The sequence below is a fragment of the Opisthocomus hoazin genome, chromosome 30 (genome assembly GCF_030867145.1).
Source record: "Opisthocomus hoazin isolate bOpiHoa1 chromosome 30, bOpiHoa1.hap1, whole genome shotgun sequence".
NCBI lineage: Eukaryota > Metazoa > Chordata > Aves > Opisthocomiformes > Opisthocomidae > Opisthocomus > Opisthocomus hoazin.
The window spans coordinates 2,097,896-2,112,804 of record NC_134443.1 but is presented as its reverse complement, the minus strand read 5'-3'; the positions used below and the strand labels follow the sequence as shown (position 1 = coordinate 2,112,804).

Genomic DNA, 14,909 nt, shown 5'->3' with positions numbered 1-14,909 from the left:
GGGCGGATGTCCACTGCCTGAAATTTGATTTCTTTGCGTTTTTTCTCTCCCACGTCCTTTATCCCAGGTGTACAGAGGCCGGGTACATCGCGGGGTCTGGATGGATAACGGGGGCTGAGCTGAAAGATAAGGTGGAGAATTTAGTTTGATCTTACCCCAGAATGAAAAAATTCTCATTCCCCACCAAATTAATCAACTGTTTAAAAACAGCAATGAAAAAATGCTGCATTCACCCAAGTGGAAGCTTTGCATTTTCCCTGGGGAAGCTTTCACCTATGCCATCCACGGGCTGAGGTTTATTTCTGAGCTTCATCTCAAAATGGGAGGGGGAAGACCCTCAACCCTGAATCATTTTTGGCTTTTAAACAAGGAGGGTTTTTTTCCAAGATTGCTTTCTGGGAGAGTGAACGCAACTGGTTTGTTTTCTTGAATGTGCTTTTTCTGGGATATGACTGGGGTAAAGTGTGGAGCACCCCAAAATGGTCCTCAGAGTTGGGGGGGTACACGGCCAGGGGAAGGCTGAAAAAGGCACCCAAAAATAGGCAAATATTGGAAAAATCTGCACTCTGTTATGAAGATGGAGGGCAGCTCTCCCAAAACCTCCAGAAACGACCCAGCCTGCTGACCTGGAACCACTCATGTAAAACCAGAGGTGAAAAATGTAAACTCTCCTGTGCAGAGCTGTTCAATTTCTGTGTTCCAGATGCGGAAACCCACAGAAGTATTTATTATGAAACTTTAAATAAAGCAATTCAAAAACATATGCATTCCTGTGGACACTTATAAAAAAAAAATCCATGTAAACCAGCATCACGTTCTTTCCGCAATTTGCCATTAAGTCACTTTAAATCTTTTTATGGGAAGCTGAGAACTGCCACGAGAACACCGTACCCGTGTGCCTTTGCAAACGCTCTGGAGGGTTTAAGCGTGGAAAACACTAAGCTTAAGGGATTACTTTAATTTAAGAACATTAAGGATATTACTTAAACTTCAGCTCCTCCACGCCCCCCAGGACAGCGTCCCCAAGGAACCCCCGAGAACACCCCCGGGCCTCACGCTTACCTCAGAACGGGCGCTCTGGGGGTGCCCGAGGGGGCAACGCAGGGCGGAGAGGAGGCTCAGGCACCCTGAGGGGAGCCCGCCCCTGGGCGGGAAGGCACCCAGAGGAGACAGCGACACACCAGCGCCACTCACAGACACTTGTGCGTGTACACATATATATATATATGTACACATATATATATATACACACACACTTAAAGATATGGCTCTACAGCCCCACAAAACACACAAACCAACCGCCCCACCTCACTCAGGCGCCATCGCCCTTTTATAGTTGGCGCCTAAACGCCTCTGCCGGAACTAACTGCAGGGCCGCATCACCCTCATCCGCGCGAGGGGTGCACGCAGCGCTTCTTGATCTCCTTCCTCCAGAGAAAATACTCCCTTTTAGGGCTCCCCCGTTGCTCGCCGCCCTCCTGCAGGCCCCTGGGCGGGGAGGACGCCGGGAAAAAGAAAGAGAAATGCCCTCAGAGCGAGGGGAAACCCAACCCGGCCTTCCTCCTCGGCCCACCGGCGTTTTTGTTACCGGTAAAGGATCCTTCCACTTCCGCCTGCCGGACTCGCTACCGGCTCGGCCATTTTGTGTGGCCGCGGCGGGCGGGGCGGGAACAGCCGCGCGGGGGGGGGGAGGGAGGGGGCGGTGCCTCGCGCCGGGAACAGCCCGCGTGCCTGGGGGGGGGCCCGAGCCGCCGCGTGAGTGGGGCCGGGGGCGAGGGTGACCCTCGGGAGGGGGGAGCGAGGGGCGGGCTCAGGCGGGGGGGGGAGGGGGAGCGCCGGGAGGGGCGGGCGAGGGGTGGGCTGAGGCGGGGGGAGCCCCGTGAGGGAGCAGCGCGGGGGGGGCGGTCGGTGTGAGGGGAGCGGGGGGTCCCTGCCCGGGAGGCCGGGGGGTCTGGGGGCGGCTGGGGGCTCTCTGCCCGCCCCCGGGGCGGGGCGGCCTTGCGGGCTGCGAGCAGCTCCCAGGAGCTGGGGGGGGCGCGGGGCCCCGACCCTCCCCGGGTGCCCCGGCGCTGGGCCGGGCAGGGGCGCGGGGAGAGGCCGGTGCAGGCCGGGGTGGTGCTGGAGGAGCAGCCGACGCTGGTTGCTCGCCGGCTGCTCCCTCCTCTTCCTCACGCACCCGGCGCGGGCAGCTCCGCTCCGGCGGCTGCGTGGGCTGGTGCTCGGCTGCGTGACCGCCCTCGGGCCCGGAGAACACGGCAGCGTCCGCGGCGACGAGCAGGAGCGTGGGGAAGGGGCGTGGGGGAAGCGTTCTCTGTCCCGCCAGGAGGGAGGAAGGGGGGAAAAGCATCCCGAGCTGGGGGTCCCCACGGGCGGAGCGGTTGCGGTGCTCAGACGCGTGCACGGTGAATGCGTCGTCAAACGCTGAGGGACGGCGCCGGGCGCTGGAATTCCACGCCCGAGGTGCTGCGTGTCCCAGCGGCGAGCGCGGGCAGAGCTGCGGGTTCGGATCGGAAAGGGAGCTGCGTGGGTGGAGGGCGGTGGCGTGGGCGGCACGGCCTGGTGGGGCCCAGGGGCGAGCTCTGCTCTTCGGCTTTGCGTTGAAGGGCTTGGGCTGCCGGCAGCTGGTTCTGTCGGTCGCTGAGGACAGGGTGGGCTGTTTCCCTCGAGAGAACACAAAATAGAAAGAAAGAGAGTTTCCCAACTATTTTACAGAACTGCAGTTGAAGGGAAAGCATCAGTGCAGGGCGGCAGTGCCGCTGGCATCGCTGCGGGGCCGGGTGGCGCGGTGCCCGTTCGCGCGGGCCTTCGTCTGTGGCCGCTTGCTGCACGTTGCGGACAATTTAGTGGGCAGGCTCCAACGTCAGCCTTGGGAAGGACCGGCGTACCAGCGTAACCCGAGGGTTGAGAAGAACGCTGTAGTTCACCAGGGCCGTCAGTATGCTACGCTTTACGTAGCTTGGGACAAATAGAGACGCTGTTGTGAGCACAGCTTCTGGGCTCTGCTCCTTCTCTGACCTCGAACGAGTCGCTGGAGGTACCAGGGTTTGTTCTGTCCTCTCTGCCAGTAGAGAACGGGGATAGTTCCCCCATGCTGGGCTGCTAGTGCTGGGGTCAGAGAGAGTCTCTCGGAGGTTAAATCATGTTCTTAAAGTGCTTTAAAAATCAAAATGATGCTGTGCAAGGAATGTGGACAGCTTTGCCGTTGCTTTTTTAGGTTCTGCTCTTGGAACCGGATCCACATGGGCAAGTCCCTGTGTCCATGCAAGGCGCGGCTGAGGTAAGCGGGACTTTGCAGGAGCTCTGGTAGCTTGTGGTGTCTGACCCTGCGTGCTGCCTGCTCGTGATGTTTCAGGGCACGGGACTGAAAAAGATGATAGATGTTTATGCCTGTTTATTGGTCGTGCTGGGCCTAGGTCTGTACGGGAGGACGGCGTGTCCAGGAGGGCTGTGGTTCTGCAGCGCATTCAGAATGTCTCTGCCTCACAGCTTTTTGTCTGTCTGTTTTCCATTTCTTGCTTTTAAAGCAGCTTTTGGCAAACGCTTGTTCCCATGCATGAAGATGTCCTTAGTGGACCTAGGGAAGAGGCTGCTCGAAGCAGCGCGCAAAGGCGAAGATGACGAAGTGCGAAAGCTGATGGCCAGCGGTGCTCCCTTCACCACTGACTGGGTACGTCGGCGGGAGAGACGTCCGTTTTCCGCGTGAAACGGGTTGTGGGCGCAGGCTGGAGTCTTTAGGCTGAGCCTAAAGGAGACGAATGGAAACTGGAGCACTAAAACCAGAGTGGGGCTGGCAGAAAATGCATCTCTGGATTTCTGTGGCGGAGCAGATTCCAGATTAAGCACTCTGAGAGCCGAGGCCTTCCTCAGGCAAAGCTGGGTTGATGTTTGCCTGAAGATTGATCTCGGCCTAGTGCAGAGAGCGCAGTCGCAAGGACCGTGCTGTCCCGGACGGCGGCGTGTACGGGGTTTGGTGCTTTGAGCAGTGGAGTTCCCCACAGCTGAGATAAATGAGGAGTTGTTCAGATTGGAAGAACTGTGAAACCTCTCGGTAATAGGAAGTTCTTTTAAGAATGCTTTATTTAATTGTTCAAACTTTCTCAGTCAAGAAACTAATCTTTGGAGGTTTTTTTGTTTCCTTCAAAAAAGAAAATCTTGAAAACAAACCAGCCCATCCTGGGTTGGAAAGGAAATAAAAGCTTTAATGAAACCAAAGAATAACAGTTGGATAAACAGGGAACCAGACCATAACGAACAAGCCATCGGTAGCCATTTCCCATCACCAGTTGTCTTCATTTCCTAACTTACCAGTCTGTTCATTCACAACTTTGTGAGGTGAAGGAATTAACTGCCTGGAGAGATGGCAGAGCCTGGTAATATTGTAGTGCTGCCCTTTTGTGAGCAGCGGTGAAACGAGCGGAAGTGGCAGCGCTGTTCTGCTGTGGTCTGGAAGAGGCTCGGTGATAAAGGGACGGCACAGCGGGGAAAGGAAAAGCTGTTTGATCTTCAAGTTACCAGCTGACGTAAAGATCCTGAAAAGGTTGACGTTTGTTGGGAAAATTACTGGATGTGCAGCCCCCTATTTGTGGGTGGAGGAAAAAAGTTTAAATTAATTTCTTCCAGAAGCTTTGTCATTTTAATTGCTGCCGGACGTACACGCGGTGATTCCTGTGCCCGTCCTCTTGCTGTGAGCCAGCAGTAACTCGTCTAAATTCGCACGCAGCTTGGGACGTCGCCGCTTCACCTCGCTGCCCAGTACGGCCACTATTCGACAGCGGAAGTGCTGCTTCGCGCTGGCGTCAGCAGAGATGCCCGGACAAAAGTGGACCGGACGCCACTGCACATGGCCGCGGCTGATGGACACACGCACATCGTAGAACTGCTAATTAGGGTAAGTGTAGTAAATTACATATTGCTTTAAGGCTGGCCTAAATCACCCTTGGAGTTGAGTGTTGATGTCCCTGTCTAAGTGCTGGCACAGGCACCACTTGTAAGACATTGAGAGAAGATGGTGCCCAGGCAATTGATGCTTATTTCTTGCAGAACGGGGCTGATGTGAATGCCAAGGACATGCTGAAAATGACCGCTTTGCACTGGGCGACAGAGCACAACCACCGAGACGTCGTCGAGCTGCTCATCAAATGCGGAGCTGATGTCCACGCTTTCAGCAAGTTCGATAAATCGGCTTTTGATATTGCTTTGGACAAGAACAACCCAGAGACTCTGGTAATGCTGCAGGTAGGCTGGGGAAGGAGAAAGGCGTTGGTGATTCTCTGACCCACAGCTGTCTCTGCGCTGGAGTCAGAGGGATCCTGTGGTGTCTGATGGGATCAGTTTCTGTTTGCAGAGAGAACTAGAAATACGGATGTGGATGAGATTTGGTTTATTTCTGGATCAGCCAGTGCGTGTCTGCTAGGGCTCGGTGGTGATGGCGTTTTGTTGCCATGCGTCTTGTGCAGTCGTAGTGTAAGTTGCCAAGTTCAGGTGGCAGTTTTGTCACAGCTTTGGCACTGGTGTCCCTGAGGTGCTGCAGAGAGAAATAATCTGCCTCAAAAATGTTTCGGGGATGCTAAATACCATAGCAAGCGTGACAAAAGTGTGCCTGACCCCGCTGTCTTTTCTAGGAAGCAATGCAGAACCAGGTCGACACTCATCTGGAGAGAACGGATCCCGTCACCAACACCGTGACGCTCACCTCGCCGTTTATTCTCACGCCGGGGGAAGTTCTCAATCTCACTAGTCTCGTCTCTTCGGCCAACGCCAAAACAACCTCAGGTGAGGTTTTATGAGACCTTGAGTGGGAAAGCCTTGAAAAAAGTTCCTAGGACTGCTACCAGCAGAGGGCAGGCGGGCATTTAGGAGAGGAAAAGTGGTGAAATGCAGCCAAGCGCAGCCAGCTGCTGCTTCCTGCCCCAGAACGTTTTTGCTGTCGAAGGTAACCAAGCAGATTTCTAGCTGATGTAAATAAAGGTGGTTCCACTGGAAGGGGCAGAGCTCTGCTGAGCTCAGCTGTGGGGCTGCTCGCGGTCTGTTACGAGCAACAGAGCTTGGGAAAACGGGTCTGGCTGATTGCAACAGAGGAATAATGAGAATTACTGCCTGTGCCAAATCCTGAGCACTGCGGAGCAGTTGGGGGACGGTTTGCTTTGTTCTTTACTGGCTGCAAGAGCTGAATGAGTGTTTTGCTATCTAGAAATGTTGAGTAAGGCAGCTGCAGAATAAGCAGGTCTGTTGGGTATGTAGCTTACTCCTTATTTCTTCTGTCCCACATGTTAGATGGAAATGATTAGGTTCCTCATTGTTCTGTGAGCCTTACTTTGGTGGGGGAAACACTTTTAACTTAAGGCTGAGTGTGAGTTCTTTTTGTGTAATTCCGGTTTTCATAATAACTCATAAAGTGATTTTTCTGTATTTGGGGAATTCCAAACCATTGTTTCTTTTCAGTCGCAAGGAGGCTACTAAGTACAAGTTTTGTGAAGCTATTTGGCCTCATCCTGCAAACACTTCTGCATGTGAGTAATTCTTTGGTTAGTGGGACTGTTCACATGCGTGAATGTTTGCTTACTAGCTAGAGAGCGCTTAAAAAATGCGGATCCTGACGTTGGGCAGTCCCACCCAACCCTCTCTGCCTGTGCCTGGCCACAGGGACTTCAGCAGCGCACCAGACGTGCCTGCAAAGCTTTTGGGGCTGCTCGCAGCTTTGTGGCACTGATAAATCCTAATTTAGAAGGGGAATAATGACCTAAAGTGTTACTCTTCCACCTGTGAGGAAAATGCAGCGTGACCAGCGCACGACCTCTTCAGTCAACGATACTCCACAAACTGCAGGGGACATAAACCCTGGGATTTTTGTCCCCGGGTGACCCTGTGGCCACGGTCAGCATCGCTGTCTCTGCAGGTGGGTCTGCCTCTGCCTGCAAGCCAGGCAGGAGTCGCAGGCCAATGCCCTGCTGTTAGAAAACTGCTGATTTTCAGCTTAAACACAATTCACCGCCTGTTTAGACCTTCTCCTGGTGGGAATACAGCCCTGCAGTTGAAATCGTGCAGCTTTTTCCGTTGCCTCTGTCCCTTTGATGTGGAAATCGGTCCTGTCCCCTCTCTGCCTTTGTTTTGTCAGGCTCAGCACGCCGGTCCTCGAGCCCCTTGGATGCACCCACGGTGTGTGGGTGAGCGGCAGGCAGCGCTCCGGATGGGCTCTTGGCCGTGGTCGTGTAAATCCCCATCTCTCACCGCAGCTCTGCTCCTCTGTTCTGCAATGTGATCGCCTTTTTCAGTGCCCACAGCGCGACGCTGGCTTATTGTCCACGTGTGATGACTAAAATACCCTGGGTTTTCACCCCTGTGATGCTTCAAGCGTCAGTAGTAGCTGGTCAGCGTGAAAATAGCTGGTGTCTCCCGCTCTGGGCCACGTCAGGAGCTTTTTTTTTCTCATTTCCCACAAGAGGGCATCCGCGGCTGCGCCTTCATTGCAAGAAAAATCTTTTCTTTAACACTTAGAGCTAACAACTCTTCTTGTTTCTTGTAAATTTTCTATGGCTTCAGTTACTGAAAAAGTTTTTAAATGGGAATAGCTGTCTTTAGCTGGTCTGAAGAAATCTGGTTCAAACTGCTGGAACCAGTCCCACGGGCTGTGGAATTCTGGCGTGCCTAGCCCACGGCCTTGTGGAAGCATTGTTCTGTGAAAAGAAGTCACTCAGTAACCTTTGTAAAATCCAGAGCTGCTGAGAAAGAGCAAAAATAAGTTGCAAGGGTTAAGGCGGGGGAACTTTGGATGAACTTCCCTTTGTGTGCTTGTAATCTGTCTATCTACGCGCGCAGTGAGGTACAGGATCTCTTTTTTTTTGTTTTTTTTTTAAAAAGAGGAGGAATTGTGGGTTATACACACTGAGTTTGCGCCCGTTTAGTTAATTTCCTGTTCCATTCTTATTAAGTCTGCCTTTGAATAGGAATTACTATGGTCAATTGGAGGAAGAAACATTGTTTTCTGGAACCCAGAAGGCTCGTTTATCTGCCTCCAGTCAATACCCCGTTGCAGTAACCGTGGTCTTTCCGTTACTGAACCTGAGAGGGGAGGAGGACAGGACCCGCGTGCCCGGTGCACGGAAACCCAGTGAGAGGCACAGCCGGTGTCTGCCTCTGAGCAAAAGGCTCTGCTGACTGGCTTGTGCTAAGCGTTTGCTCCACGAGGCGATGCCGCAGGCTCTCCTTGGAGACTGCCCCGGCTGAGGAGGAGCTGGGCTGCTGTCTTTTACTCATAACAGCCAGGGAGTTTAATGTATTCCTTCAGTTTTGCAATTCTGAAAGTTGCAGTACGACGCGCCGCCAAGTCGCTACGTGCGTAGCAACTGCTCTGCGCAACCTCCCAGCAGTCGGACTCGAGCGCGTCTGTGGGTGTCGTCAGGCAGCGCGGCTGCATCCTGAAAAGCCGTCCACGTCCCCAGGCCGAAGCTCGGCGTGCCGAGCAGCCCGGCAGGCAGCCTGCCTTTCTCTAGCTCTTGCAGTAACGCTGGAGCAGATCGTTCATGCGATTCAGAAATAACTTCATGAAATATTTGCTTTAAATTCGATTGAAGTTACCGTAAAATACTGGGAGTAGGTGCAGTCTGCCCTGAAGTGGTGTCAAAGCCCTTTTTACTGCTAGTAGTAGGAGCAGCGCCTCGCGTGAAGAGCGATCTGTGCCCCCTCCCTTTCTCCACTGACCAGTGGGAGCCCAGATAATACTTCCTAGCTGATGTCTGCATCTCTAGGTGACAAAATTGTTGCATTCTGACTGCTTTATTCGTGTTTGGGCATGGCAGGCCCTGACAGTCCTGCGGTTTGCTCTGCTCGTTCCCAGCAGGTGACTCGCATGTCTCTGCGGTGCAGTTCTCCAATTCGACGACCTCGGTGCTTGCCACCCTCGCGGCCCTCGCTGAAGTGTCGGCACCGCTTTCCAGCTCCAGTGGAGACACAGGTAGGGGAAGCCGGTCAGAGGTCGACTCCAGTGTGTGTAGTTCTTGTGAGCAGCTTGCGAGGAAATTGGAGGAAATTTAACATGTGCAAGTGAATTTGCCTGCTTTCAGGGTAAGGGAGAGATATGATGGTAAATATTTGTGGAGCAGTGGGTTTATTTTGTTTGTTTGTTTATTTTTTTTTTAATCCCAGGTCAAACTTCATAATAAAACCAGCAGCTGTTACCAATAGAAATAACTTAGTTTTTATTAAGCAGCATGTCTGACATCACAGTGTGTTGCTCCTGCTGTGTAGCTAAATATTTGTTTAGGAAGGAAATCGTCTGAAGTGTTTTCTGTCCCCAGTTTGCTGTGAAATGTTGGTAGTCAACAAATGTTTTGGGGCTCTGGTAACTCTTTCTTATGGAAAGGTTTGGGTATTTTTTTGTTTGGGTTTTTTAATGATCTTTTATGATATGTGTGTAGATTGTAATGTTTGACCTTTAATTAACTTCAGCTTTAGAAATTTGATAAAGTATATATCATCCTTTCACCTTGGAGTTCATTAGTTTTCGCCAAGGCCAAGCGTTTTTCCTAGAATCTAGAGACTTCTTTAAGCTGCTGGTGCCACACCACTGATTTCTTGACCTGCGCTTCCTGAGCGTTTTCCTCTTTGGCACCCGGAGCGCGCGTAGCAGGTCAGGTCCCCTCTGTTTCCTGCGCTCGCAGCGAACGCTGGGAGCAGGATGCAGCCGAGGGTTTGCAGTCCTGATTATCTGTGCGACCCGTTAAGTCACACAAGAGGTGTCCCAGGGAGCTGAACCGGTCTGCGGTCGCGCGGCCAAAGTAAACAGCCTCCGCGGGGCTGCTGTGGTCGTGCTCCTGCGGCCGGGGCTCGTGAGGCACGACGAGGTTTTTGCGTGTGGGTTGTCTTCCTTAGAGCTGGGAGGAAGGGTCATGGAAGGAAGCTTTGCAGAGCCAGGTCTGCTTAACAGCTACCTCCAGCTTTTTAATTTAATTAGCATACTTGTGTGCTAGTACTTATTAATTTACACGAAAAATGCTGGGTTTGCTCTAGAAGATTTGTTTTGCTGAGGTTTAGTGGATTTTATTTTCTTTCCCCTACTAAGACTTGCTGTGTGCCCAGATTGTTTTTCGTAAGCCATTGCAGGAGTCTCACGCTGCGTGCTTGAGCTTCCTCGCTAGACTTCAGTTTCTATTCAAGGAAGAGAGGAGGAAACACTGACTTTTTTTTTGGCACTTACTTTGTTTCTCAAGGTAAGACGGAGGAAATAGTGGAAGCGAACTGTGTCGATTCTGCCATACAACAAGCGGCTGGCGGCGGAGGGCAGCGCGTCATCGCCATTGTAACAGGCGGAGTTCCCCTGGGCGGCCTGCAAGCCGCCGTCCCCGCCAGCGGCCTCAGCCAGCGCTTCATCCTAACCATGCAGGATGGGCAGCAAGGTGAGGAGGGGCCGACATCGGAAGGCAGCACCGAGGAGTAACTTCAAAAATGAAAACAGAGCTGCTGCCGTGAAGCCCGCCGGGCCCTGCGAGGCGGGGGCTGGTGCGATCTGCCTTGTCGGCACTGCGGTGTAACGGATCCGTGCCCGCCTGCTGGGCTCCCGGAGGGGTTAGAATGTCTGCGGGGCTGACGTCAGCAGGAAGGCTTGCCAGCGACGTATTTGTAGCTTAACTCACGCTGCTACGCTTTAATATTTTGGTCTTTGCATTAAACCCAAACACCTCCAGCAGAACGCTGCGGGAGGAGGAGTGCGGAGTTAGCTGTTGTCTCTTCGGCAGCCAGGCACAGACGATTCCTTTATCTTGTGGCAGACTTCCCAGTCTGGGAGTAAATCACTCGACCGCTGAAGCTGCAACCTGTTACCTTTAGCAATCACTCCCTCATTCTTACAAAACTTAACATAAGGCCGTTAATATCACCTTAAACACACCTTTTCCTCCCATAACTCCAGTTGTGTTGCCTAGGACAATATAATCTATCCGTTTTACAAGGCGAATATAAATCATGTTCAGTAAAGCAGGGCAGAGCTCCAGAGTGCTCGTACAGTGAATTTTTGTTTCCTCAGGGGGTGTAAGTGGTCAGCCTTGTCTACTACCGACATTTCTTCTAGCGTGTCCTAGGGATATTTGATTACTTGGATTAACGCTGGTGCAGAAGAAGAGGATTAGGAAGCAGAGGAGCTCTCCTGTAACTTGCACACAGTGCTACAACGTGAGATAGGTCACGGACTTCACGAGTGAAAAGCAATTTGCTAAAGCTGTTGATTATTCAGAATTGTTTGCCAAATTACTACAAACAATTCCTGGCTTGTAACCCATTCTTAATCTAAGGAATACAAAGGGAGAACTGTTCAGGCAGAGCTACCTTCCATAGCTCACGTGGTGCCTTTCACCTCCTTGGCTGGACGGATTCTTGCTGCTGGCTTCCCAAAGTGGAAACCCACGTTTGCAGATTTAAAATGTGTTTGTTCTTTGGAGTCTTTGCAGCTCTTGTGTGTGCTAAAAGCTGATTCAGAGCTTAGGCACTTGGAATTTTCAAGAAGAGCTTTCTGTTCCTCTTGCTTAGCCTGTCTCGGCTGCTACTTGCATTATTGAGCCATCAGAATGGTAGAAAACGTGTGAGGTAAAAACTAAGATGCAAATCTTTGACTTCAGATTCTGTCAGCCCTGTTGTGGGGAAATACTCGGGTACTTCTGGGACCTGAATAAAGCAAACTGGAAACCAGGTCCAGCGTTTCCTTCCTCTCCGGGAAGACTGAGGCACAGCTGATCCTCAGGTCTCCTCGTTTTCTCCAGAGCCACGCCGGTGCACTGATTTCAGAGAAGTCTTGCAGGAGACATCTGTGCAAAAGCGTGTCTCACGCTGCATAATTTGTCACCTTTTAATTTTTCAGTTTTAACTGTACCTGCTGGTCAGGTTGCAGAAGAGACTGTGATTGAGGACGGAGATGACGCAGAAGAGGAAGAAAAGCCACTGGCCAAGAAGCAAAAAGTGGAACAAGACGTAGATGCCTCGAAGGAAGACAAGGTAGATACTCCTGCTTGTACCTCTGGTTGCCGCCGTCTCCCACGTGTTTCTCTGCTGCGCTGAGGATGTCGGGCGCCCGGTCTGCCGAAGCCATCTCAGAGCAGGAACGAGCTGTGCCCTGCTCGGCTGAGCCCGGGCCTGTCTCTGTAACAAACTCAGCTCGCAGGTTCCCTGCTCTTCCCGCACGTGCTCCTGCGTTAGCAGTGAACGCGCGAGCGGCTGAGAGCAGCGGTGCTCGAGTCGAGTGTGGGTAGGAGGAAAAGACCCGGCTAAATCCCTTGTTGCCGTTTTGCCTGTGCTGAAGCCGGCGCTCGGGGTCTTTGGGTGAATCGTGGTCGTTCACTGAGAATATTTAGGATTTGCTGTAGAAGCCCAGCGCAGGGGCTGGGTGGAAGCCAAGCCGCAGCCCTGCATAAAGCAGCGGGAATGACTCTCCCGTCACTCTCTGCTGGAAGGAAGAACGTTCTCGATGGCCTCTCAACTTCGCAGCACTAAGGACTCTTTAGTTTTCCTGCATCTCGGTTACACCTGCTTCCAACCTTTGAAATTCATCACGGTGAGACCGCCGTACCTTCCCAGCCCGCTCCCCTGCACGCTGCGGGGACGCTGCAGCCGGTTTGTGCCCCCCCCGCGTCCCAGCTGCCTCTGGTGACCTGCAGTGAGTAAGCAGTTGGACAGAACCTGACCAAGCGCATTTCTCGCGCTGCCTTAGAGCATTTGGCTTTTGTAACTTGTAAGCGTCGGAGTGCTTGCACGCCCCGTTTCCTTCATGTCGCAGGCTGGGCCTCCATCGTGGGCTCTCTCAACTCTTGTTTTCCGTAGGACAGCGTTGAAAGGGAGGTGCTGCAGCAGCAGTTGCAAGAGGCGAACCAGAAGGCTCAGGAGTATCGCAGCCAGCTCTTGAAGAAAGAGCAGGAGGCAGAGGAGTACCGGCTGAAGCTGGTGGCCATGGCGAGGCAGCAGCCCAACGGGGCGGAGGTGACGGTGCTCGAAGAGGTCGCCGAGGTGGACTCTCTTGTGATAACCTCAGAAGACATCAAGGAATCCATGCTGGCCATGCTGGAAACGGATCAGCCGACTGATATCGCTGTGGAAACTGTAACCTCCTGATCCTCCGTGACTGGCTAGCTTTTGTAAAGGAAAATAACTTTTATTTTTTTCAGTTGTTTTATTTTTTTGTTCAATAAGGTGCTGTGGGCAAGCGGTGTTGAGAGCAGAGGGCTGTTGTCAAAGCCACCCCATCGCCAGGGGCAGAAGCTTCTCCAGCCACTCACAACATAACTCTGCTTTCAGCGCGGTGCCAAAAGGTGCTTTTGAAGCTTGACCTTGAGAGATTGGAAGCTTTTTAGCTAAACTTTCGCCAGCAAGTGACCTGGCGGCTTATTTTGTGCTGTCAATACCTGCATTGTTGGGGAGCGGGAAATCCATACCTGATCGCCAGAGCAGCGGGGTTAGCGCTGGGGATTGCCTCAGTGACCCGAGGCGTTCGCTCCCTGCTGCGAAGCCCAGGGGGAAAAAATACTCTCCAGGGGTGTTGCTTTACAATCTGCAGAGGTGCCGAGGGGATTGCCCCTTTCAGCTAGAAAGCAAATAATGTATTCTTTTTTTTTTTTCTTCCAAACCCATGAACCTCTCCGATTCAGGCAACCTTCAATGCAAGAGCAGAGGCTGGGCTGGACGTCCCTCAGCCGGAGCATTTCGCGCTGTCGGGGAGTACCACGCTTCGCCCTCTTTGTTTCAGGGGCGGTTTGGGGGAGCTCTTCGTCAGACCCCTTAACTACCCGAAGGGCTCGCAACAAATTCCTCCTGGATTTGATGGCATTTAGTCAAATGTCCCGTTTGACACCTCGGTGCTGGTTAGCTGATGATGTATGCAAAACGACGCGCGGCGCTGCTGCAGGACAGCTTGGGAGTGGAGGTGTCTCTGCAGATACGTGTCACTTTTTACTAAACAGTTTTTATTTTTAAAGATACTAAAACCTTTTTTAACAAGCAGCTGATCTTGTGACGGAAGTGTTCGCGTTTCTTGTGCTCTTTGCAGGCCTGTTCAGTGCAGGGATCCGTTGAGGGGTTTGGGGACAGCAGGGAGCTGATTGGGAGCACCCCGAGTAACCGTGTGGGGCTTGGGAAGGAAAGGTTACCGAGCCAGGTTTAGAACAACGCCATAAACAAGTGAAGTTTCGAAAAATACCAGCATGCAAGCTGGGCCCTCGGTGGCAGAGAGGCTGTGGGGGCGAGGAGCGGCTTGCAGCTCGAGGCCCACGCAGCCGGCCTGCTCTCGGAGCAGGTCTCCTTGCAAGGTGGAAATCCGCGGCTCGCGGGGCTGGGGTTTGCTGGGGTGGGGCTCCTGGGGGGCCTCTCGTCCTCGTGCTGTAGCTGTTGGCAGAATTCAAGGTGGTGATTTCATTTCATGGTCCTTGCATTGCATTTTTCCCTGTCATTTCCAAGTGTGTCCAGATAATGCGGTTTTCCCTTGGTTCAGGTCCTGCCTTTGGTAACGTTTCTGTGCCGACAGATCAGCCCGTATGGTGACGGTGGAGACGTGATACGGACTAACGAGCTCGTAAAGGTGCGAACGCGCGGTCACGGCTCTGAAGGAGTTTCTCGCCCCGAGAGGAAGCTGCTTTTCAGCCTGAAGTCGGTCGGTTCCCGGCGGCTGGGCCTGGAGGGACGGTGGGATCTGCCGAGAGCCCGTCCGGGGCGGCGTGGCGCGGCCGCTCGCCGGGTGGGCTCACCAGCCTGCGGTGGGAGAGGGAGGCTGGTGGGGCTGGCACGGCGGCGTGGGGCTTGTGGCGGTCGGAGAATCCACGTGCATTTATTTATAACCAGTAGAGCTATATTTATAAAGAAGACTTTTTTTAATCTTTCTTTTCCAAAAGATGTTTTGAAGAAGGCTTTAATAATTATTTTTTATGAATGAATATTTGGAG

At 52.8% G+C, this 14,909-nt stretch overlaps 1 protein-coding gene across 6 annotated transcripts; it reads left to right on the top strand.

Annotated features, from left to right (window-relative positions):
• Positions 1-1,448: 1,448 nt before the first annotated feature.
• On the top strand, positions 1,449-14,902 carry GABPB2 (GA binding protein transcription factor subunit beta 2). Of its 6 annotated transcripts, XR_012766363.1 has the most exons (11): positions 1,696-1,755; positions 3,215-3,277; positions 3,528-3,667; positions 4,721-4,888; positions 5,041-5,235; positions 5,622-5,772; positions 8,834-8,950; positions 10,206-10,391; positions 11,846-11,979; positions 12,802-13,286; positions 13,721-14,902. XR_012766363.1 is itself a non-coding variant. In XM_075445134.1 (10 exons), exons 3-10 carry the CDS (start codon positions 3,554-3,556, stop codon positions 13,087-13,089), a joined length of 1,353 nt encoding a protein of 450 aa, XP_075301249.1. In that variant the 5' UTR covers positions 1,449-1,590; positions 3,215-3,277; positions 3,528-3,553; the 3' UTR covers positions 13,090-14,902. The 6 variants fall into 6 exon arrangements, 5 of the variants coding, with proteins under 5 accessions (XP_075301249.1, XP_075301250.1, XP_075301247.1 ...); XM_075445134.1 differs by lacking the exon at positions 1,696-1,755 and adding an exon at positions 1,449-1,590 and having other exon boundaries at positions 12,802-14,902; XM_075445135.1 differs by having other exon boundaries at positions 8,837-8,950; positions 12,802-14,902.
• Positions 14,903-14,909: the final 7 nt, after the last annotated feature.

What these genes read in the sequence shown, in the direction of transcription:
- GABPB2 (XM_075445134.1), top strand. Translation starts at nt 3,554, where the DNA reads ATGAAGATGTCCTTAGTGGACCTAGGGAAGAGGCTGCTCGAAGCAGCG. An exon ending in CATGCAGGATGGGCAGCAAG is followed by an intron (nt 10,392 to 11,845) that starts GTGAGGAGGGGC and finishes TTAATTTTTCAG; the next exon opens with TTTTAACTGTACCTGCTGGT. An exon ending in ATGCCTCGAAGGAAGACAAG is followed by an intron (nt 11,980 to 12,801) that starts GTAGATACTCCT and finishes TGTTTTCCGTAG; the next exon opens with GACAGCGTTGAAAGGGAGGT.